At 37.7% G+C, this 23075-nt stretch overlaps 1 protein-coding gene and 1 pseudogene across 1 annotated transcript; both read left to right on the top strand.

Moving 5' to 3' along the window:
* The first annotated feature begins 11921 nt into the window (after positions 1–11921).
* LOC130998791 (receptor-like protein 53) lies at positions 11922–12430 on the top strand. The gene is made up of 2 exons (XM_057924197.1): positions 11922–12123; positions 12198–12430. Exons 1-2 carry the CDS (start codon positions 11922–11924, stop codon positions 12428–12430), a joined length of 435 nt encoding a protein of 144 aa, XP_057780180.1.
* A 2175-nt stretch (positions 12431–14605) lies between these two features.
* On the top strand, positions 14606–17596 carry LOC130999392 (putative pentatricopeptide repeat-containing protein At1g12700, mitochondrial; annotated as a pseudogene).
* Positions 17597–23075: the final 5479 nt, after the last annotated feature.

Below are 23075 nucleotides of genomic sequence, written 5' to 3'. Positions count from 1 at the left end.
GTTTGATTATCCCCCTTTCTACCCCGCTCCTAATCTCCCTCCATTAGTCACGGTTTCCCCGGCTTAATTATCCTTAATTAGGGCCGGTCGTGACAGAGTGGTATCAGAGCAGTTCATTTGCTCTGAACCCAAGAGTTATCTATTAACCTTAGTTGGAGACTAATATAAAAGAGTCAGTTGACAAAAGCTCAGCACTTCATCACATCGCCATGCTCAACAAGAAAGAAAACGGTAATGATTTTCAAACATTGAAAAGTTCACGTTTCATGCGAATGTACTGATGCTTACATTCAAGATTTATGCTTTATTGATTGATTAGATATCTCAATGAACTTAGATACGTTAAGAATGGATGATCACTATTACGAGAAGAACAATAGGAATTAGAAACTCAATTATCTATCACAATAGCTATAGTGAAGAGACAAATCAAATGTCACTTGAAAAGACACAGGAATTCAATGAGAGTTATGCAATGAGATTAAAAGAAGAGTGTCACACACGAGTCAGTGACACGGACATAGTGTTTCATTCATGTTGTTCACGCGAGACGGAACACCGAATCGACTAGTGCCTTATTTGATGCTAGATCACGTGAGTCATTGCTCGTAGCGACGAGTGCGACTTATGTAATTAGTTAGATATCGCGTAATGAGCTAAGACTCATTTCAAACCCTCAAATATCATCAGTTGTGGCATGAAGAGAACCTTCATGATTTATGTTTTAACTTCGGAGTTAGATTGATGAATGGACATAACACTTTGTATTTGATGTTATAATATTACGATTAGAGTTGTCAGCTTATAGTTTCAGATATTCAGAACCTTTCTATTTACAGTTACCTATTGCATTTTGCGGGATAATGGTCGAGAACCCCTACTAATTATGATCACCTGCTACAAATCGAAAAGACAAGATGTGACATGAGTACTAGCAGTTACCAACCATTATGATTGATAAAAGAAAAATCTATGCAAGTGCATAAAATGAGATAAGTTCCAAAAATAGTTGCGAGTTTAATAAGAACTTGAAATGTTGACTAAAGTCGTTCCATAACTTAGTATTATGTGTGGTGACACATACTTTATAAGGTGCTCGGAGAAGCAAAATCTATTTCATTATGGAAGATGTCATGATTTAGAAGATCCTCCGCAAGGACACGAGAGTGCTTCAATTATTTGGTCGCATTTCAAGCGCCATGTGAGTGAATGTTACGTATTAGAAATGATATACTAAGATCGTTTAGAGGAAGAGTGTTGAGAAAGTTGAAATTCAGTTGGAAGTTCTTATAGAAGGTTTTAAGGAAGGATGTTGATTGTAGAAACCAGACTTTAAGCTTGAGGGTCTCCAGAACATTCTCAAGGATAGATTTTTGATGTTAAAGAAAAAGTGGATATCCTAGAACAGAGGTACCTTTTGCAGCCAATGATCAAGACTTACCAAGTTCGAAAAAGAATTTTCGTGTGACTGAGAAGTAATTGTGTTGGACCTGGCCAGTCCACATGACCAAAATCTCAGTAGTCGTCATATATGGGTTTCTAAACCTATATATATTTAAACCTTCATCTGAAAAGCCAAACGGGTTTAGACTATTAGGTCACCTCGTTTTGACCTTCTAGTCAATTCCTTTCTACCCTATGGTTATTATTTGACAATCATTGTGTCTTATTAATTGTTAGTAGATTTTATGCGAGCCAAAGGCAAGAGTATTCCCCAGAGTGAATCAGGCATACACTTACAGCTCGACCCAATGGTCAAGCACGAGATGCATCTAAACCACCTCTTATATATTTGGTGGAATGTTGTTATGTATTCCAGAGATGTTGACTATTTTGATGCTCTTGTATGCCCTTATGTTGGCTAAGCTACTTTGACTGGTATTAGTACGGAAACATTGATCCACAGGGCGTTCCGTGACCCAATTCCTTGCTGATGGCATTACTAGACAACCAGTTCATCATGAGTAGTACTTGGATAGATCACTAGATCTAGATCTAGATGTTGATGTAAAAGTCCTCATCGAGGCGATTTTCCCGGGTCTATATAGCAACTTTATCGGTCTTTTACGGCAAGTCACTTCCGCCACGTTTACTTAGATGTTAGCATGAGAAAGAGTATAAGCAAGATTGAGAATCAAGAAACATTGAGCAGAATTGATGATACACATCAATATATTTTTTTATATAAGGCGTTGATGACTATATGTCAACTCATCGGAAAGACACTAAAACGAAGGTGTCCAAGAAAAGGGGGAATAATTCCTTGAGATGAGGAAATAGGCCCAGTACCATGGCTGGAACAAACTATAGCCCCACCACCCATACAACCAAAACGTAGAATAGATGAACTATTTCTACGATAAAATCCATTTGTCTTCAATGGAGCAGGAGACTCAACGGGGGCTGAGGCTTGGGTACAAGCTATTCAGCGTATCTTCAATTTCTAGCGCTACACAGACTTGCGTGGCCTTTCAATTAACCTCTAGTGAGAAACACAGAGAAAGACGATGACAATAGACCAATTGGAGATTATGATGTGGTAACAGTTTGAGACGGGAATATATGATAAGTATATGCCCAGAAGCTCTCGCTAGAAGAAGGAAATTTAGTTTTACAATCCAAAGCAAGAAATGAAGACATTAACTCAGTACGGTAGAATGTTCTACGACAGGTCTAGATATGTGCTGGAACAAGTGGATCCAATGAGAAAGTGATAGGAAATTATTTGGCGATCTAAAGCACGAGATCAGAATGGCTTGGGTAGGCATATGAGATTAGCTTACACGGAATCGCATAGCAGAGCGATAGACATTGAGGTAGCAATGAGGCAACAATGCTGAGAGAAAGACCAGTAACGACGCTTAGGCCAACATATCTACATGTACAAACTCAGAACTTCAAAGGAAAAAAAAAGGGGGACAACAGTAATAATTACCGCAAATAAGACATCATGGCACGGGCAATGATAGGGGATAACTAGTAAATGAGTTCTGCCCTGCCCTAAGTGTAATGAGAACCATGGGAAAGACAGCAAGGCTGGCAGTGATGGCGGTTATATAGCAGCCAGGAGAGGCATTATGCAAATTGTTGCCCGATTAAGCAACAAGGGATGGGTGTAAGGTTGAACCCATCAGATCAAGCTCAGCTTCGGTGAGCAATCCAAGCTCTGCCCCAACCACACCAAGAGCAGTAACCACGCTAGTAGCAGCAACATCAACAACAATAACAACAGAATGGACGACCCCATCATGCTAAGGCTTACACTATGAGACAAAAACAGACCGAAGAATGGGCGTGTTACAAGATACCCCTGTTTTTGATACGGGTGTGATACATACTTCCATAGAAGTGTATGTGAGATACCTTAATTGCTTGAGACACAAAAAAAAAAAAAAAAAAAAAAAACTAACCCAGATCTGAGTATATACTCACCAATAAGAGGAATGACGACAGTAAAACATGTGTGCTTGAACTTAGACTTGAACGAAGAATTACTCAAGGTGGTAGTGGACAACTCATATGTTATACCGACGGGAGATGTAGATATAACTGTAATAATGGATTGGCTAGTTGGGAACTATGCCATTATCCTTTGCAACGAAAGATAAATTTCTTTTTGCCCCGAGGAAAGTAATCGACAAGTTTCTTTGAAATTTGCATGAGTAGAGGGAGACAATCATCTCCACCCTTAAAGCAAAAATGGATGATGATGAAAGAATATCCACCCTACCCTGTGTATTTACATGGGGAATCAGGAACCAAGAAAGGCATAAGAGACGTGACAATCATACGAGAGTTTCTAAATGTTTTCTGGACATTTCACCGGGGTACACCCATTCGTTTTGTAAAGAATAAGGATGGGACATTGAGAATGTGTATAGACTATAGAAAGTTGAACAAGGTGACACTCAAGAGCAGGTATCATCTGTCGAGGATAGGCGACTTTTTCGAACAGCTCAGAGGAGCGGGTGTGTTCTTAAAGACTGATTTAAGGTCTAGGTACCATCAACTAAAGATTTAACAAGATGTACCTAAGTCAGTCTTCCGAACCAGATATAGACAATATGAGTTCATAGTGGTGTCATTGGATTGACGAATGCACCAGCCGAGTTCATGGACCTCATGAACCGAGTGTTCCACCCATACTTAGACAACTTTGTCTTAGTTTTCATAGACGATATCTTGATTTACTCGAAGAACGAGAAAGATCATGAGAAACACTTGAAAACTTTCTTACAGAATGTGGAGGACAAAGCATCCTTATGCCAAGTTTAGCAAGTGGAAATTTTGGCCTCATCAAGTCACGATTTTGGGGCACATCGTATCATCAAAAGGGGACAAAGTGGACCATGAGAAAGTACGAGCTGTACACAAACAGAGACTGTTTACTAACTCCAATGAGATCATAAATTTCTTGGGATTAGCAAGTTACTATAGGAGGTTCATAGAAAGATTTTCCCAATAACAAGACCAACGGTGTAATTACTCAGGAAATGAATTAAATTTTTATTGGACAGAACAATGTGAGAATGGCTTTCAACAACTCAAAGAAAGGTTGACTACTGCATCAGTGTTAACTGTCCCAAAAGCTTATAAAGAATATGTGATCTATATAGACGTATTCAAGAATGGATTTGGTCACGTGCTAACGCAAGAAGAAAAAGTGATAGCATACACGTCACAATAGCTTAGACCACATGAATTGAACTATCCAACCTATGATCTACAATTAGTTGCAGTAGAGACACCACCTGTATAGATTTAGGTGCGAATACTCATAGAACATAAAGATCTGAAATACTTTTCAAGCAAATGGATCTTAACATGAGCCGAAAAAGAAATAGCTCGAACTAGTGAATGACAATGAATGTGGTATTAACTACCACCTAGACAAGGCTAACATAGTAGCTGATGCCTTGAGTCGTAAGACTCAATCTAAGTTGGAATTCTCCTCACTCCGGAGGGGGGGGGCTCATGAAAGATGTTATAGAACGAGTTCAGAATTGGTTCAACTACTAGAATAAATGGAAGGCATCATTACCATGGAACGTCGAATAATGCGTTAGTGTTTGAAGAAGATTGTATATCCCGCACGATGTGAAACTCAAGGACGAGATAATTAATGAGTGAGGCTCATGACACGCCATATACTGCCCACCTGGGAAGCGCAAAAATGTACCAAGACTTGGAAAGAAGATTCTGGTGGGAAAGTATGAAGAAAGATATAGCTTCATTTGTGGAGAGATGCCTAACGTGCCAACAGGTGAATGCTTTGCACCAAAGACCCTATGGAAAGTTACAGCCATTGGAGATCCTGGAATGAAAATGGAAGCACATTGCAATGGATCCCGTGACCAGTTTACCTAAGTCGAAAAGAGAAGACACTGCCATTTGGGTAATAGTGGATCGACTCACGAAATATGCTCATTTTATACAAATATCGATCTCATACGAATCAACAAGCTAGCTTAGTTATATGTCTAAGATATTGTGAGCTTGCACAACATGCCCTATCAAACGCTTCAGATTGATATTCGAAGTTCACAACCAGACTTTGGACGAGCTTACAGGAAGAGTGAGGCACAGAGCTAAATTTCAGTACCACCTTCCACCAACAGACAAATGGAAAGTTTGAGAGAACAATTTAGACTCTCAAGACATGTTAAGAGTAGTAGTACTAGACAGAGGTGGAAGTGGGGAATCAGTGTTGTCTGATTGAGTTTGCCTAAAACAATAGTCATCAAACAACCATCGATATAGCGTCTTATGAGGCATTATATGGAAGAAAATATAGATCACCTTTTTACTGGGATGAAGTAGGTGAAAGGAGAATTTTAGGACCAGACACAGTCAGTAAAATAATTGGGATAGTCTGTCATATTAGAGAAGGAATAGAAGAGGCACTACACAGATAGCAATCTTATATTGATGCCGCCTAACTGAGTTACATTTCGAGTAGGAGACAAGGCCTACCTAAAGATATCTCCCTCCAAGGGATAACAAGGTTTGGCGTCAAAGGAAAGCGTAGAACCCAATTTGTGGGATCATTTATAATTTTAGAGAAAATAAGCTTAGTGGCTTATAGGTTAGCGTATCTGCCAAGGTTTGGGAATGTCCGCAATGTGTTTCGCATATCCCAACTCAAGAAGTATGTTTTGGATTCAAAGAACGTGATCCACCCAAAACGAAATGATCCTTAGCCAACATTTGAGCTATGAAGAAAAGCCAAAAGACATCTTGGATCGTTAAGAACAACCGCTTAGAAACGAGTTCATCACTTTGGTAAAAAAAAAAAAAAAAAAAAAAAAAATCTCATGAAGACACCATGGATAAGAAGAAGCTACATGAAAGCTTAAATGTAAGATGCTAGAAAGATATCAGAACTGGTGCGATAATATGCAAATTTCGGGACGAAATTTTTGTTAAGGGGGGTAGTATGTAGTAGCCCGCTATTTTATTTTATGATTAAGATTAGTAAATGCGATATTTAAATTATTGCATCCTCAGTTATTTTTAATCCAGTGATTAATTTCCTGTTAAGTTAGCCTAGATATTTGAATTTAATGCAATTGCATGTTATGATCGCAATCGAATTATTGAGCCAGTCAATAATTTATAATTTTAGATTTATAACTGACTTAGTAAAGTCAAGTTATTTTTTTTTACTTGCAATAGAAATATCATTTCTATGTATTTACCTTTATCACTCGAGTCGTGGATTTATTTTAGCTTGTGAAGTGAATTAAATCTACAGATTTAATTTAGATTTATTCTACAAGTCACGATGTTAATGGATGAGAAGTCAGCAATCAAAATATGAGAATTTTTAGAGTATTTTGTATTTTTAGCAAGACCCGAGATTAATAACATATATAGATTTACCAACAGAGAATGATTTATTTTATTCATCACATCACAACTTTACAACTTATTATTCACTACATCCCTATTTCCTACCTACTACATCAAGAAAACAAACCAAACTTCCTACCTACTACATCAAGAAAAGAAAAGGAAAGGCATGCGTGTGGGAACAAAATCAGCCACCCTACTGTTGTACCATTCCTTAGATTACTCAAGTATAGCTACTAAGGCACTCTTTCAAGCAAACAATTCAACAGCAACCTTCCTCCATTCACCTCCATTCTCCACTAAGAAATTCGCCAAAGAGTAAAGAGAAACTCCATTCATTGCTCTGCCAAACTTCAAGGAGTTCCAGTTCATTTAACACCACAACAGCCAACCAACATCAATTACAAGGTATATACTAAGCTCAACTTATTCGATCCATTTCGCATCATCCAGCAAGCATGATCAGTTAAACAATAGAGAGTATTCAAACGAGTATATATGCTTAAGGGGACTTAGCATAATACAGAAATCAGTATATATTTTCTTCACTTAAGATAAAGGCAATGAGAAAACTCTCATAAATCAGTAGCAAAAAAAAACCAAGACTCCACATAGACTTAAGTATTGAACTTAGCATTTAGAAAGGGAGGGAGATTTATTCGAGCTACATGTTTCTTTTAAATGGGGACGGTTGAAGCTGGCTGACCGCGAGGAGAAGAAGAGGCGCAACCGCTGTGTTCGGCCGGATCGAATAGGGCCGACGGTGACAGAATTCTGCTGCTCACCGGACGAGGTCAGGGGAGAACCCCGGCGATAACAACAACTCGCTGAGCCAGGGTCGGCAACACGACGATGCAGTGACCCTCGCCGATTCCAGAGTAACGATCGATGCGACAACTTCACAAAGGAGAAAATAGGTGGCGATTCCAGGCGGAGCAACGCCGGCTTGAGGCGACAACGTCGCCGAAGATTTCAGGAGCGGCGGCGGCGATTTCCGATTTGGGAGAATTAGGGCTCCTCATTTGGGGATCCCCCATTAAATTGAGAAAAGAGGGAGGACGAACGAAGGCGGCGGCCCCAGAGACGCAGACGACGGCCGTTCGCCGGACACCAATTACAGCGACGACGGCGACCTTCAAATCGTGAGTCAAAACTGACAATCGAATGGAGGAAGAAATGAGACGAAGGGAGAAGGCTCGGCTGGCCGCCGTCCTCGCCGGAGCAGTTCGCGGCGGAGCTCGCGAGGAGCAAGATACGGCGGCGGCGGCGTTAAGCCTCGACTGATCTCGAGAGAAGAGGTTCTCGACTGATGTTGAGGGAGGAGCTCGACTGATGTTTGAGAAGAGAGAGAGAGTAGGCCGACTGATCCTTGAGAAAGAATGGGCCTTTGATATTTTTAATTTCAGTTGGGCTTTATTATTTTTAGTCAATTGGGCCTTGTTTTATTTTATTCAGGCCTGCTTCACTTTAATTCCTTTGGGCAGAGTTTCTTCATAATTAAAGCCCAACTACATTTTATTTTAATTGGGCTGTTGTATTATCTGAGTTGGGCCTTGATTGATTTAATTATTTGAGCCCAACTAATCAATTATTTATTCATTGGGCCAAGATTTATTTAATTACTTAAGCCAACGAATTATTTCAATTGAGCCTTTCATATTAATTATTAGGCGGCCTTATGTTGAGCCTTTTTATTTATTTAAACCTACAACAGTACTTTCTCATATTTATTAAGCCCGATTGAGTTTTACGAGGATAAAAGCGAGTAAGTCGAAGTATTTATTTATTCTTTTCTATCGACTACGAGGAGCGTGGTTTATTTAATCGGCGGATTAGAACACCCTGCAAAGAACGGATTAATTTTAGTTAATTATCCGGCTTCATGAGACGAGACTTAGCTTTTGTTTAAATCCAATAAGCCTGGATTAACAATAGAAATTCCCTGGTTATTATTTCAGAATAATAATTCATGCATAAGAGGACCATGCATCGTTAATTTCATATTCTCATTATTTGAGGATTTTGCTCGAGCAGTATCTTATTTATATTCTCGTAATAAAGGTCAAGCACGAGATTAATAATCAGACAAGGAGCTATTGTACCACAAAAAGTTTCTATCAGGTGGGCATTACTTTCATATATATCAAATGAGTTTAAATGTTACGTTCAAGCAAGTTATTTCATGACAAAATCTCTGAGTTAAAGTTATTTCAAGTATTGTCTTGCCATAAAATGTTTAAATTTTAGTATGATATCTATCTGCTTTGGCTTTGCCAATGATGCAATCGAATTCGGGTCCTGAGCAGTTGATAGCTATCCTGCCAGGCTAGTGTACACCAGTGACCGTGAGTCATCTAGCGGGTTGGCCGGTCAAGTGACCGTGAGAGGTGGCCACCTCTCCGGCACACAGTTTCAGATATGATAGATTACAAGAGAACTTAGACTGCAGTCGAACTTTAAGAATCACAAATGAACTTAGTAAGCTTGGGCCTTTTTAGCGAAAAACTCCCTTGTTGTACTGTTTATGATGGCATGACAATTAACAGTTTTGAAGCATGTATTTTTATACTTAGGCATACGTGCCCACTGAGTACTTTTGTACTCAGCCCTGCATATATTTCTAAATGTGCAGGTTGAGTAGCTGCCGATGGTGATGAAGTGACGAGCGGGACTCTTTTGTCTTATTATGTATTAATGAACTCTAGGGATACATGTCTTCATACATGTAATCAGAACCTTATTCCGCTGCGTACTCAGAAGTTTTATGTTATTTTGGCTAAGTCGGAAGTTATCCGAACTTACTAGTTATTTGAGTCTATACGACTAAACCTCCGTTATATTATAAATATCCCTTTTATAAAAAAATGATGAAATGCGATCCTTCCTTGTTTGATTATCCCCCTTTCTACCCCGCTCCTAATCTCCCTCCATTAGTCACGGTTTCCCCGGCTTAATTATCCTTAATTAGGGCCGGTCGTGACAGAAATTTAATATGATCCTACTTACACAGTTACGTACACGCAATTCCATTTCATCCCTAATTAGTCACCTGAGAAAATATCAAGACTCAATTTATCAATGATCGATTGCTATTGGTTCTCACTAAAGACAAAAAGAAATAAAGAAAAAAAAGATAAATGATAAAAATTGAGTAACCAAGAAAGGAAAAGTGGCATACCAACTTTTGTCAAAAGTATTACTCACTCCATCTCGGATCAATGTAAATATATGATTGTTGATGACACGAGTTTTGATAAATATTAGGTGAGTATATTGGAAGTGAAGAAAATAATTCACTTTATTGTAAAATAGAGATAAGAAATGAGTTGATGGTGGAGTAGTGTCTAAAAATGACAAATGCACATTCTTGTAGGATGCTCGAATATAGAATATAGAGAGAAGCATACAATTTTATGGGACGAAGAGATTACAAAACACCACCAAAAAAAAGTGTTGTAACACATGTCATATTTTTATTGAATGAATAAATTTCTTTTGACCAAACCTTTCGGTTAGGATCATTAACAAACATATAAAGTATTATACACAACCTGAAAAAAAATACTATATATGACACATGTCATATTCTTATTGAGTTGAATTATAAATTGTGCATATAAAAGAAAGAGAAATGATTTTTTTTTTTTTGAATTAAGATGAAGTATGAAATTTAACTTGAATTAAGGTGAAAATTTAAAGCGTTACAAATTTAATTGAATAATTTAATCTTGGTTGAAATTATTGCCATAAAAAATTAATTTGGAATTAAGGAATTTCAAAAGCGACATTAGTACCCCTATAAATTTACTTTTACTCCTCTTACACTTATTTTAACAATTTTCTTATAACTCGTGCAAAACCCCCAAATAAAACTATTTTTCATGGACGGAAGGTGTATAATAATAATAATAATAATAATAATAATAATAATAATAATAATAATAATAATAATAATAATAATAGATTATTATTATTATTGGAGAGATGACCCGACCGGAATAGAAGTTGTAGATCCTTGAGAGACGGCCCTAAATTATTAAGTGTTAGAAACAAAAATATTTTATATTTTTCAAAAAATTATTTTATAATACCCCGATTTTGCCTCAACAAGATTTGTAGAGGAGTCATTAATTAAGTTAATTCGTACCAAAGAGAAAATTAAATTGTTTTAATTCCAATAAACGATTTGTTAAAATTGTAAAGCAAATAACCAAACTTTGTACCTTGCATAATTTTAATAATATTATGCGAGTGTGATTGAAAGTTTTCATATGAATATCACGTGAGTTTTAAATGATGGATTTTCAAGTTCATTAATTTTTGAAGTTGGGCTGGACCAAATTGATTGCTACTTTTAAAAGTATTTTGGCTAAATTCTTTTTAGCCCATTACATGTATGATTACGCATATTTATACAGCTATATATTAAAATTATTTTCTTCACCTTAATTAGAGCATCTCCAACAGTACCTCCTCATCTCAAGGTTTTTACTGACATCATCGTACTCATATCATCATATTCTCCTACTCTTACTTTCACCTACAACAATACCTCCTCAAATTTAATTTTGACTGCTTTCCACACCAACTCAATATTTATTCATATTTATTTAATTCTCATATTTATTCTTTATAATTTAATATAAATTAATTATTAGCGACTTAATTATCATAATACAATCACAATTTGCAGCCATGGAGAAAAACCTTTATTGAGAATTCATATCTTTCCGACTCAACAACTTCACCGGAGACATCCCTCCGATGTTGGGCCAGTTACCAAAATTAGAGTACTTGAATTTACGCAACAACAGCTTCATAGGTTCCATCCCAAAATCCCTCTCAAACCTCACAAACCTACAATTTCTTGACTTAACTTACAATTCTCTAAGTGGAGAAATTCCAAAAGAGTTTGGGAGACTTCAAGGTCTACAAACTGAAGTCTCCAAACTCTGTCTGTTCGATTCAATCGTCTATCCGGTGCTATACCATCAGCCATATTCAACATCTCGACCCTTGTAGATATAGCATTGTCATACAATGAATTGAGTGGAAGTCTTCCAACAGACATGTGCCGTAATCTTCCATCTCTTACAGGGCTTCATCTTTCTAAAAATCAATTGAGTGGCACGATTCCCACAAATCTATCCCAATGTTCAGGGGTTGAGGTGTTGAGCCTCTCTTACAACTCTTTTTGTGGGGAGATACCTTCAGAAATCGGCTACTTAACATCTCTTCAGTTGTTATATCTTGGTGGTAACAATTTGAATGGTATGGTTCAAGTTCTTATCACATAAATTTGTGTAAATGAGATTTTATTCATTTCATGACACTTTTTTTGCCAGGAATACTACCACATGAGATTGGCCATCTTCAGAGTCTGGTTAGTTTTGGTGCTGAACAGAATGAGATTGCGGGCTCAATTGATTTCAATATTTTCATGAATATGTCTTCTCTGCAAAACATAAATCTATGGCGCAACAAATTCACGGGGAACCTTTCAAGGGATGTCGGGAATATTACCATGCTAACAGAGTTATACTTCCAGGAAAACCATTTAACAGGTACAACAGAGTAATTTTCATGTAAATTGTGTGTTTAGCTACAATATGTGTTTTTAGCTACAGTTTTGAAATCTCATGTTTTGCAGGGCTTATTCCCACTGAATTTGGCCAACTTTACCATTTGGAGACAATAGGATTAGACTTGAACAGCTTGAGTGGTTCGATTCCACATGAGCTCTTTAACATTTCAACTCTTCGGAGTCTTTCACTTGTTGAGAATGCCCTGTCAGGGGTTCTTCCAACCCATTTATGCCATGCCTCTCCCTTTCTTGAAGGACTTCTTCTTGGCATAAATTCTATCACTGGAGCAATACCCAACTCCATCTCTAACTGTTCTCAACTCACAATTCTCTCACTTCAGTGGTTATATACCTACTCATCTCGGCAACCTAAGACTTCTCCAAGTTCTTGAACTGAACAACAACAATCTTACCCAGGCAACATCTTCTTCCTTCATTACTTCATTGACAAATTGCAAGTCTCTAACTACTTTGTCAATAGGTGATAATCCTCTATACGGCATCATTCCTACTTCTGCATGTCGGGAATTTATCTTCCTCTCTACGAGAATTCTATGCCGAAAACTCCAAATTCAATGGCAACATTCCTGTTGAAATAGGCAATTTAAGCAATTTGATGATATTGTTTTTGCCAGCAAATGAGTTATCTGGTAATATTCCACTAACTATAAGAGCATCCACAATGGTGGGTGCGATGGCCGGATCGAACCCGGCCTATCGCACCCACCACCATTGCCGCACCCGGGTGTGAAGGAGGGGAGGCGAAGCTACGCACTCGTGAATAGTGGGTGCGATGGAGGGGGCGTGTAAAACACGCGCCCCTTTTCGGCCGAAAAAAAAAAATTAAAAACTAGCCGTTTTCGACCGTTTTTTCTTTTCCGTTGCAGATTTTTCTTTTTTCTTTTTTTTTTTAATTTATATACTCCCTCTATATATACATATACAACCTCATTCTCTTCTTCATCATCTATCATTCATCCATTCTCCTCATTCATCCATTCCCCTCATCTTCTAAATTATTTCAACAAATAGCAATGGAAGGCGATTGGAGCAACTATTGGCGTGAACATCCTCAAAATCCATCCCCCGGCAAATCAAATGCTTCCAGGCAAGGATTCTCGCCGTTCACGCAAGAATCCAATGCCTTTCAAGCGACGTCACGTAAATCAAATCTCACTTTCAACGGGTGTCGAAGGATACGAAGAGGTTTGAGGCCATGCACAAAAAATGCCATGATCAATGGAAATCAGGCATGAGTGATATTCAAATCCTGGAGCAAGCAGAGGCAATGTGGCTAGCCGAGTACCGTGTTCCGTTCTGGTATTCGCATGCATGGAAGATCTTGCGCGAGTCGAAGAAATTTTCAAGTCTCGGCGGGGATGTTCACTCCGATGTCCATTCGGACAAACGATCAAAGGGGTCCGATGGTCTTCCCACAACGACTTCTAGTGACGCCTCTATCTCCACCCGGCCCCAAGGCCAAAAGGCGGCCAAGAGAGACAAGCGCAAAGGCAAGAAAAAGGCCGAAGAGACGTCGGAGGATAACCAAAAAGCTCTCGGGTACATGGCGAATATGGTGAATGCAATGGAAACGTTCTCCCAAGTTCAACGTGACCTCGCCGATAGCATGTTGATGAGCCGGGACACCTCTCAAATGAATCCCGACGAATTGGCGTTTCACATGTGCAAGGTGGCGGAGATAAAAAAACGACACAACATCCCGTAGATTTTTAGGATTTTTTATTTTATGTTTCTTTTAATTTAAGTAATTTAGGATTTTAATTTCTTGTATTTCTTTTATTTCTAACAATGTAGGATTTGAATTTTAATTCAATGAAATTTTAATTTCTTAATTATTGTAAAATGGAAACTAGAATAAAACTAATTCAAAAATAAAATAAAATCTATTGCACCCATAGTGAGTGCAATACCATTGTGGGAGTGGGTGCAATAGAAGTGGGACCCATTCTATTGCACCCACTATGGGTGCAAGCATTGTGGATGCTCTAAGCCATTTGTCTCATAACATGTTGGGAGGCTCAATACCACATGCTATATGTGATCTATTCAGCCTCAATACTTTAGTTATGAGCAAGAATCAATTTTCAGGCCCAATTCCTAAATGTCACTTCTTTAAGAGATCTATATCTAGACTCCAACATTTTGAGAGATACTTTTGGAAAATAGAGTATCCCAATAATGAGGTCGAACCACGCCGCCATATTTCTGGGTAGAATTTTGTCGAATTCTTCATCTAAATTCACCACTTTTGCCATCGCTTCTCCAAATTATCAATCATTTCCTCTACCCAGTCTTAATTTTGATAATGTCAGCTGCCAAATGAGACACTTCTCCGCCTATCCCAGATTCGATTTTGGATCTATATGTGAGCCCAACGATGCCGTCACTCTATTTCGGGAAATGGTGAGGACGCAGCCGCTCCCTTATGTTTCTGTTTTCAATAAATTGTTGAGTACTGTGGTGAAGATGGAACAATACTCTCTTGCCCTTCATCTGATCGACGAAATGCTTCAAAGGGATGTTCCTGTAAATCACTACATATTGAATATTGCGATTGATTGCTACTGCCGACAGAAAAGACCTGATTTTGGGTTTGCGATCTTAGGCATTTTTTTCAAGCGTGGGTACGATCCTGATGTTGTAACCTTTACCACTCTCATTAAAGGGTTATTGTTGGTTGGAAGGATCCCAGAGGCAACTAAAGTGTTGTGGAAGTTGTCGGTCTACCGATTATGCGAGCTCAATGAACAGACGCATAGTACTATGATTAATGGGATATGCAAAGCTGTAGGTACTCTCCATGCGCTGGAATTGCTCTGCTTATTGGAAAAAGAAAAGGGAATCTGCAAACCCAATATCTATTCTTACAATGCAGTCATTGATGGTCTATGCAAGGAAGGAAAGGTAGACGATGCTCTCCAACTCTTCTCCTCTTTGGGTGATAAGGGGATTTCACCCGATGTTGTGACATATAATTCAATAATTGAAGGGTTATGCAATAGGAGAAAAATGGACGAGGCTCAAGACATTTTGAAGAAGATGATTGCTGATAAGGTCTGTCCGAATGTGGTGACATATAATATCTTTGTGACTGGTTGGTGCAAAGATGGAAAGGTGGAAGAGGCCGAGCATATGTTGGTAGCTATGAAGGACATTGATCTTAAACCTGATATTGCCATTTACAATGCATTGATAAATGGGTACTGTATGCAAAGAAAAATGGACGAAGCTGAACGCATTTTCCAATTGGCACTGAGCTGTGGAATGAAGCCCAATATCATAAGCTACAATAGCTTGATGAACGGGTATTGCAAAAAGGGGCAAATCGATGACGTTTCACGTCTTTTTTTCATAATTCCCTACAAAAGGTTAAAGCGCAATGTGGTTTCTTATACCATAATGCTAGAGGCCTTATTTCGTGAAGGCAAATGTGAAGACGGCTTGAAGCTTTTCAAAGAGATGGAAGCTCTACAAGTGTCTCCGAATATAAAGACTTATACTATCCTTATTGGTGGATTATGCCATGATAATAAAGTGACACAAGCAAAGGATCTATCAACGAGCTTCCATCCAAATATGCAGCCTAATGCCGTAACATATACAGTCCTTATCGGTGCACTTTTCCAAGATGGGCAAATAGAGGAGGCTAAGGATTTGATAATGGAAATGGCTAACAACGGTTGCTTGCCTAATTGTGTGACATACAATGTTTTTGTTCAAGGTCTTCTCAAAAGGAACAAGATACATGATGCAATGCCAATTTTGGAAGAGATGAATGCAAGGGGTTTCACACTTGATGAGACTACTTTTTCGATGTTGATTGAACCTGTGGTAAGGGAAGGTAGAGATAGTGTTCTATTTGATAAGATTAAGAAACTTGTACCAAAGGACCTCTTTTCTAGATAGGTGTTATGCTATGTTAGAGGTTGAAGAATTATATTACCAGAACTAGGTGAAAGTATATTTATATCTTTTCTAATTTCTTAAATTACACATTTCCTGGTTGGCTATGTTCTTCTATGGGATTAGAATTCAATTTCATACCAAATCAGTTTACTAACTTGTGCAAAATACGAACATAGTCCTTGTCCTTGAATAGATTTCTGGGAAATATGTCAGAATTCTTCTTTGAAGCTTTGGAAGAACTAAATTTACAGTTTAATCAGTTTTCCAATCCATTGATAGATTAACTATGAGAAATCATTTTGCAATCTTGAAAGACTTCGTATTGGTGGCAACAAGTTGGAAGGGGTTGTGAGGGAAAGTCTCTTTGGAAATCTTACAAAACTAGTGATTTTAAGTGCATATGAAAACAAGTTGATTTTGAGATTAGATGAGCATTGGATTCTCCCCCTTTCCAACTTAGAATTGACATGTGAAAATTTCACATGTTGCAACACTGTAAATACTGAGAAGAAAGCTGCCGTCCATACATGGAAGAAAGAGACAAGGATGGCAGTGATGGGAAGAAGGTGAAACACAAGCATCCCTTCACCGAGAAAGAAAACGAGGAGCTCCAGGTATACATACTTAATTATACATTATCGTCATGGATATTGTAACGTGCAATTTGCGTTTGCGGCTGCGAACTGTGATAGCTGAAAATCTCCCTGACGATCACTCCCATCATAAAATTGAGAAAATGTTCAATGTGGTCAGAAAGTAGCAACCATTTTCCTACTTTCTAATTGGTGCACTTTGCAAAGAAGGACATATAGAGGAGGCTAAGGATTTGATGATGCAAATGGTAAACAACGGTTGCTTGCGTGATAGTGTGAATTCAATGTTTTTGTACAAGGTCTTCTCAAAAGGAACAAGATGCATGATGCAATGCCATTGTTGGAAGAGATGGATGCAAGGGGTTTCACACTTGTGACTTGACAAAACTACTTTTTCGATGTTGATTGAACCTGTGGTAAGGGAAGGTAGAGATTGTGTTCTATTTAATAAGATTAAGAAACTCGTACAGAAGGACCTCTATCAGTCCAGAGGCTCCAGGGGTTTTCATTGATCCTCATATTTCTTTCAAATTTTTGATTATTCGTCTTGGTTTTTTCTGCCACTACTTGTATCATTCTATTTTCCTTCATATGGAGTGTGTATAGCATTAGTTGGTGCCTATGATTCTTTATATATATATATATAGGGAGAGGTTCAAGAAAGAACCATAAATAAAAGAAGGGAGCATTTTCTTGTTGGATGAATGCAGATCCTGGGTTCGAATCCTGAAGGGAGCATTTTTTTTAAATTTTTTTAGTGCATTAATTTTAACAGCGAATGCATTAATTTTTACAGTGGATGCATTAGATTTGATGGTTCTCCCGTTCTCACAAATAATGTAGTTCTCTCTAGAACCACACCCTATATATATATATATATATAGGAGAAGACTAAAATAAGAACGCTTATTAAAATATAAATTAAGAACCATTTTCAGCCCTTAGATCATCTAGATCTACTGTTGATTCATCACCTTGTTGGATATATTCATGGTCATGAGTTCGAATCCCAAAGGTAGCAAAAAATTATTTTTTCGATATTCATACCTTTATACAGTTTATTCATGCGTGTTATACACAAAATTCATGCATTTTTGCTGGTTCGTAATTCTTAAAATAAGGGTGGTTTATTGAATAACCGTCCCCTATATATATATATATATATATATAAAGGAATGTCAAGAATTGGTTTTTTTATTGGATTTGTGATTCATAACGTTCATGGAAATTTTGATGAACAAGTAGAGCTTTTAAAGAATGTGTCTGAATAGGAATTACTATTAGGGGGAAATAAAACAAGTAGAAACTTGCAATTGGAATATGAAAGAAGAATGAGTTGTGTCCTATTAGATTATGAAAGAAGAATACGGTCTATTTGTGTGTCCTTCAAGTGTGATTTTGGCCGAATATGTTTGCCAGCAAAAATCACAGTTTTCTGGGGTTAATGTTGTTGAGGTGAGACGGTTATTGTTATTTTACAGTCGGCCTGTTTCCTGAGTTTTATTTCAATCTCATTTTCTGGCTAAAACAGCTCGGTGCTGGAACTTCATTGCTTGGACTAGTTGCTGCTAAAGTGGGTGTGATGTGACACTGACTGATGACTTGAGCAAAACAGAGGTTGAATTTCTTGAGCCATCATCATGAATGCGTTTCATGTTTGAAGTCATCGTGGTTGGTAATGTTTAATTTGCCATCCGAGTGTCGCAGTTTGGTTTCTAATCGCCAAAATTTAGTTTCAGCTACTTGATATTTGAGTGAAAAGTTCAGTTTGGGTTATTTTTACGACACAAGTGGTAAGATTGAAGAACTCTTCCACTTCCTCTATACATAATCCATTGGATCTGATTTGTTTTTCTTTTCGAATCACATGGTGTGCTTCACAGCCTTCGGTGATCTATTTTCGACTGTAACGTTTTTGCTGCAGAAGTGCCCAGAATTCCGTTTTCATCACCATCTATCACAACAGAAGGTACTTCTTCAAACACCATTGCAGTTGCCTTCACTCCAAATTCATGTTTTTTTCAAGCAAGAAAATGAGATAGCAGCCATTGAGTTCTTTGATGGAGAAATGCCATCTGAAATGTACGAAGCTGCTCGACGGCTTCTCCCTCCTGCCGCCTCACAAGGCATCGAAGCTGAGTGGAGACATTCAGTTGATTGTTCTGGAAGAATTGAGTTCCCGGTGACAGCGCCACCAACAAGTGCTGTTATGGCGGTAAGAGCCTCTGCCTCTCGTGCACATCGCCTATGGCGTTATCGTTATCAGAGGATAAAACGACTGGCTTAAACCTCGCACGGGTGGTGAATGTGAGTATCTCATAGACAGAGTTCAACATTGTCCCATCACTTACATTGAGGTAGAGTTGTTAATGTCTGAGGCTAAATGTCTCGTGTTCGAGTCTATCGTCACACAAGCTTTAAAAAAATATTTATACATTCTACACGGAGTGTAATTTGATCTCACATTTGTGTATGGTCCTCTATTTATATTGACAAATCTAAAAATTTACCAATTTTTACGTGTAAGATTTTGCACAAAAGTTTTCACAAGTAAATTTCGATAGACAATTAAAAATTTTGGACACGTCGTGATGAGCTTAGAAGCTTTAAAAATACCAAAGGTTATATTAGTCATTACGATTACGGCTGAAATAAGGTAAGTTTCTTAAGATTCCTGAAAATTCGCAACTTCCTCCTCAATGGCGATTAATTACTCGGTTTGACGAATTTTGGTAACTACATTTTTGTAGGGTTTATTGTGCTTTGTCTTTCTATATTTCATATCCAGTTGTTGTTCGTCGAAATACTCCATGGATCAAAAGGAAGAAGAAGGTAATTTTTTGCCTTAATTGTTAAATGACAAATTTTACGATTTTTTTTTTTGGGTGTTGTGATATTTTGGCTTCATCGTCATATGTTGTTCGGCAATCAATTCAATATTCGGCGGAAAACTTCATGGATCAATCTAAAGAAGAAGGTAATTTTTTGATTTAATTCTTAAATGACAAATGTTGCTCGTCGAGTGGTTTTCTGGTCGTCGTTTCGCGATGGCGTTCGGTCATGGAGGCTCTCGACTTAGCCGTCTGTATGTGTGGAAGAATGGACTACACGATGGTGGTTTCTCGGCTCTCCGTTACAGTAGGGAGAGAGAGAAACAGAGGCCGTAAATCGGCCGGTAGCTACATTGGGAATACGACGTTGGTTGCCGAAAGATGTTTCGGCCGTTGGTTGGGGGGATGGAGAGAGTATTTCGGCTTTTCGATTCGTGATAATGGTAACCTGAAGATGAAGGAATGGCCATGTGTTGACGGTTCACAGCCTAGTGGTCGGTCGATGCAGAAATGAGCCGGCGAAGGGAGCCCATTTAAGCTCCTATTCGATTAGTCATTACGCTATAAAATAAGTTGAATAAAAATTCACTAAAGTTTATTACTGTAATGGATAAGTTCAACAAAATATACGAGACTAGAATATAAATAGTTATTTTTAATATCCAAGCTTTATATTGGTGACGTAAAAACTTAATATTTTACACGTGAATGTGAAGTGCTAATTAAACTTACACAGATATTATAATGCACATTTTCAAAATTGTAATGAACTACACTACGTATTCTAATGAACATCTTCAAAATTATAATGAACTTACACACAACGTATTCTAATGAACATCTTCAACATTATAATGAACTTACACACAACGTATTCTAATGAACATCTTCAAAATTGTAATGAAGTTACACGAAGAAGCAGTAGAATAATAAAAAAACCAATACTGACTATCGATTTAATATTATTAGAACAAAAAATAAAATAGAACAATGTAAGATAATATTGATATATAATAAGAATTGGTTAGTGTGTGTATGAATTTTACAATTGTATCCTTGTAATATAATTCACACGCATAAATCTAGGCTGATTATAGCGATCAGATTTTTGAAAATAAATGACTTGGATGATTTCTCACTTCTCAAATTATTTGCACTTCTCAATAGAACTTGTTAGAGTCAATGTTGACTACGACAATGTTGGGACCAATGTTGATAACATTCGTGTTTCAATGTTGGGTGGAATGTTGATAACATTCATGGTGTCAACATTTCTGGGTTTCAACCAACATTCCGGAGTCTGCCTTGACTCCATACTTTGACTCTCTATTGGTAATTGTATATATTTAATATTTACCTTCCTTTCACGTTTTATTATTCTTTGGTTGTGAAATAAAGGTTTTATGCTTGTTGACCACGTTTTCAATAAGTGGAAAGACGGTTATTCATGGTCCAAAGTAGTGGGGTGTTAGTTCCTACTTTTAAGGAGCCATGATCTTTCAACCAACATTCCAGACTGGTCGACTAGCAGTTTTCGGAGGTGGATTGCAACGGTTATTGGAAGCTTCTGGAAGTGGGAAGTGGAGGAAACTAACCACGACATGAAGGTCTATAAAAGCAGCAAGAAGCCTCATTCATCCTTACGTTTTGGGAGTGCGTTTTCACCGACCTAACATTCGCTCACAACCAACTCGTCATTTTGTCTTGCTGCAAACATGACACCAGTTCTTCAAACCTTGCTTTGACGGAGGAATCTTAGGCAGCCCATCTGTAAAGGCTCACTCTGTATTGACGGGAGGTCAAGGGTAAGGGTTGAAGATCGAGGACATCGGAGCGTAGCAGACTGTTTTGTCCGAGTTATTCGGCTGTGTTGTTTCAACATTCCTGTTGCAAATGTGATACCGGTTCTTCAAGGATTGCTTTGACAAAGGGGGCTTAGGCAGCTAATCTGTAAAGTCTCACTTTGTATTGACGGGATGTCAAGGGCAGGAATTGAAGTACAAGGCCATTGGAGCGTAGCAGGGTGTTTTGGTTCCGTGTTGATTCAACATTCTAGTGCAGTGAGTAGATAGGTTGATTTATCTTAGGCAGTCATTCTGTAAAGATAGATCTACAAGAGATCTCAAATCTGTACTCTGTATTGTTGATGATCATAGTGTTTTTAGCCTTGAGGCACTCGCGGATTATAGTGATATAATCCGTGAAAAAGTATTCATGTATGTTCTTTAATTTCCGCTGCATGTTAGCTTGAATGTTATTAACATCCTGTTATCAACATTCCTGCTAACATTACTCTTACGAATTCACAGTTATTACTTGTGGTAATTTGGGGCACTAAATTCTTTCAGAACTTTTCCCTATATATGCATATATATAAATATAGGGGTGAGTTACGCCTCTGGTTAGTGCCCGATGGAGATCAACCCACCGAGTCAGCTAACAAGTGTACACAATTCTCAAACAACGTGTTAGGTCATAAGAGAATCTCAATTGATTAACTGCACGAGCCTTAAACATGGTAGAGTATATATAAATATTTTATTGGATAAACAGTTTATATTTCACGAATATTTAAGCTCATTAGCTCAATCATATATTTGGAAAATAAGCCCACCTGTCTAGGCAAAGCCTGTCGTTTAACCTTATCTCTGAATCGGAATAGTAGTGCTAATCCTCCTGATGCTCAAGGCCTACAAGAAATCTATTCTTAATAGGTCTCTTAAATCTAAACTCAAGTCACGGTGAAGTGCTTAATATTCTATGATTCACTTAGCCGGGTTTTCAAAATTTAATGAATAAATAATTGAAAACATTTCTCTTGAGTTAAGAACACCAACAATATTCTTACTCGACTTTCTTTAATAATTGGAATTATAATTAAAACCAATTAAATCATAAATACTTTATTGCAAAATATAATGCAATTTCATGTCATGCTTAGCATATAATAAGTAATTTACTTAAAATACGCACATAATAATAATATAATATTATTATGAAAATTATCCTTTAAATAAATTAATCAAACCAATAATAGTTCAATTAATAAAACATAAGACAGCCCAATTAAATAAATTGAAGGCAGTCCAAAGTCCTTAAATAAAATAAGGGCCCAAAACATTTATTCAATAAAATACTTGGCCCAAGCTTCCTTCCCTTCTTTCTTTTTAAAAACAACCAGGCCCAGCTGAATAAATAGAAGAAATCGGCCCACTGAAAAATTAAAGCAAATCTGGGCCCACTGAAACAAAGCCCAAATAAGGAGCCCAACACTCAAGACCCTAGCCC

The sequence above is a fragment of the Salvia miltiorrhiza genome, chromosome 8, assembly GCF_028751815.1.
Source record: "Salvia miltiorrhiza cultivar Shanhuang (shh) chromosome 8, IMPLAD_Smil_shh, whole genome shotgun sequence".
NCBI classification, from domain to species: Eukaryota; Viridiplantae; Streptophyta; class Magnoliopsida; order Lamiales; family Lamiaceae; genus Salvia; species Salvia miltiorrhiza.
This window is presented reverse-complemented; position numbering and strand designations above follow the sequence as displayed.

Coding starts and splice junctions, on each gene's coding strand:
- LOC130998791 (XM_057924197.1), top strand. CDS start 11,922: ATGTGCCGTAATCTTCCATCTCTTACAGGGCTTCATCTTTCTAAAAAT. Junction 12,124..12,197: donor TGGTGGTAACAATTTGAATG/GTATGGTTCAAG, acceptor TTTTTTTGCCAG/GAATACTACCACATGAGATT.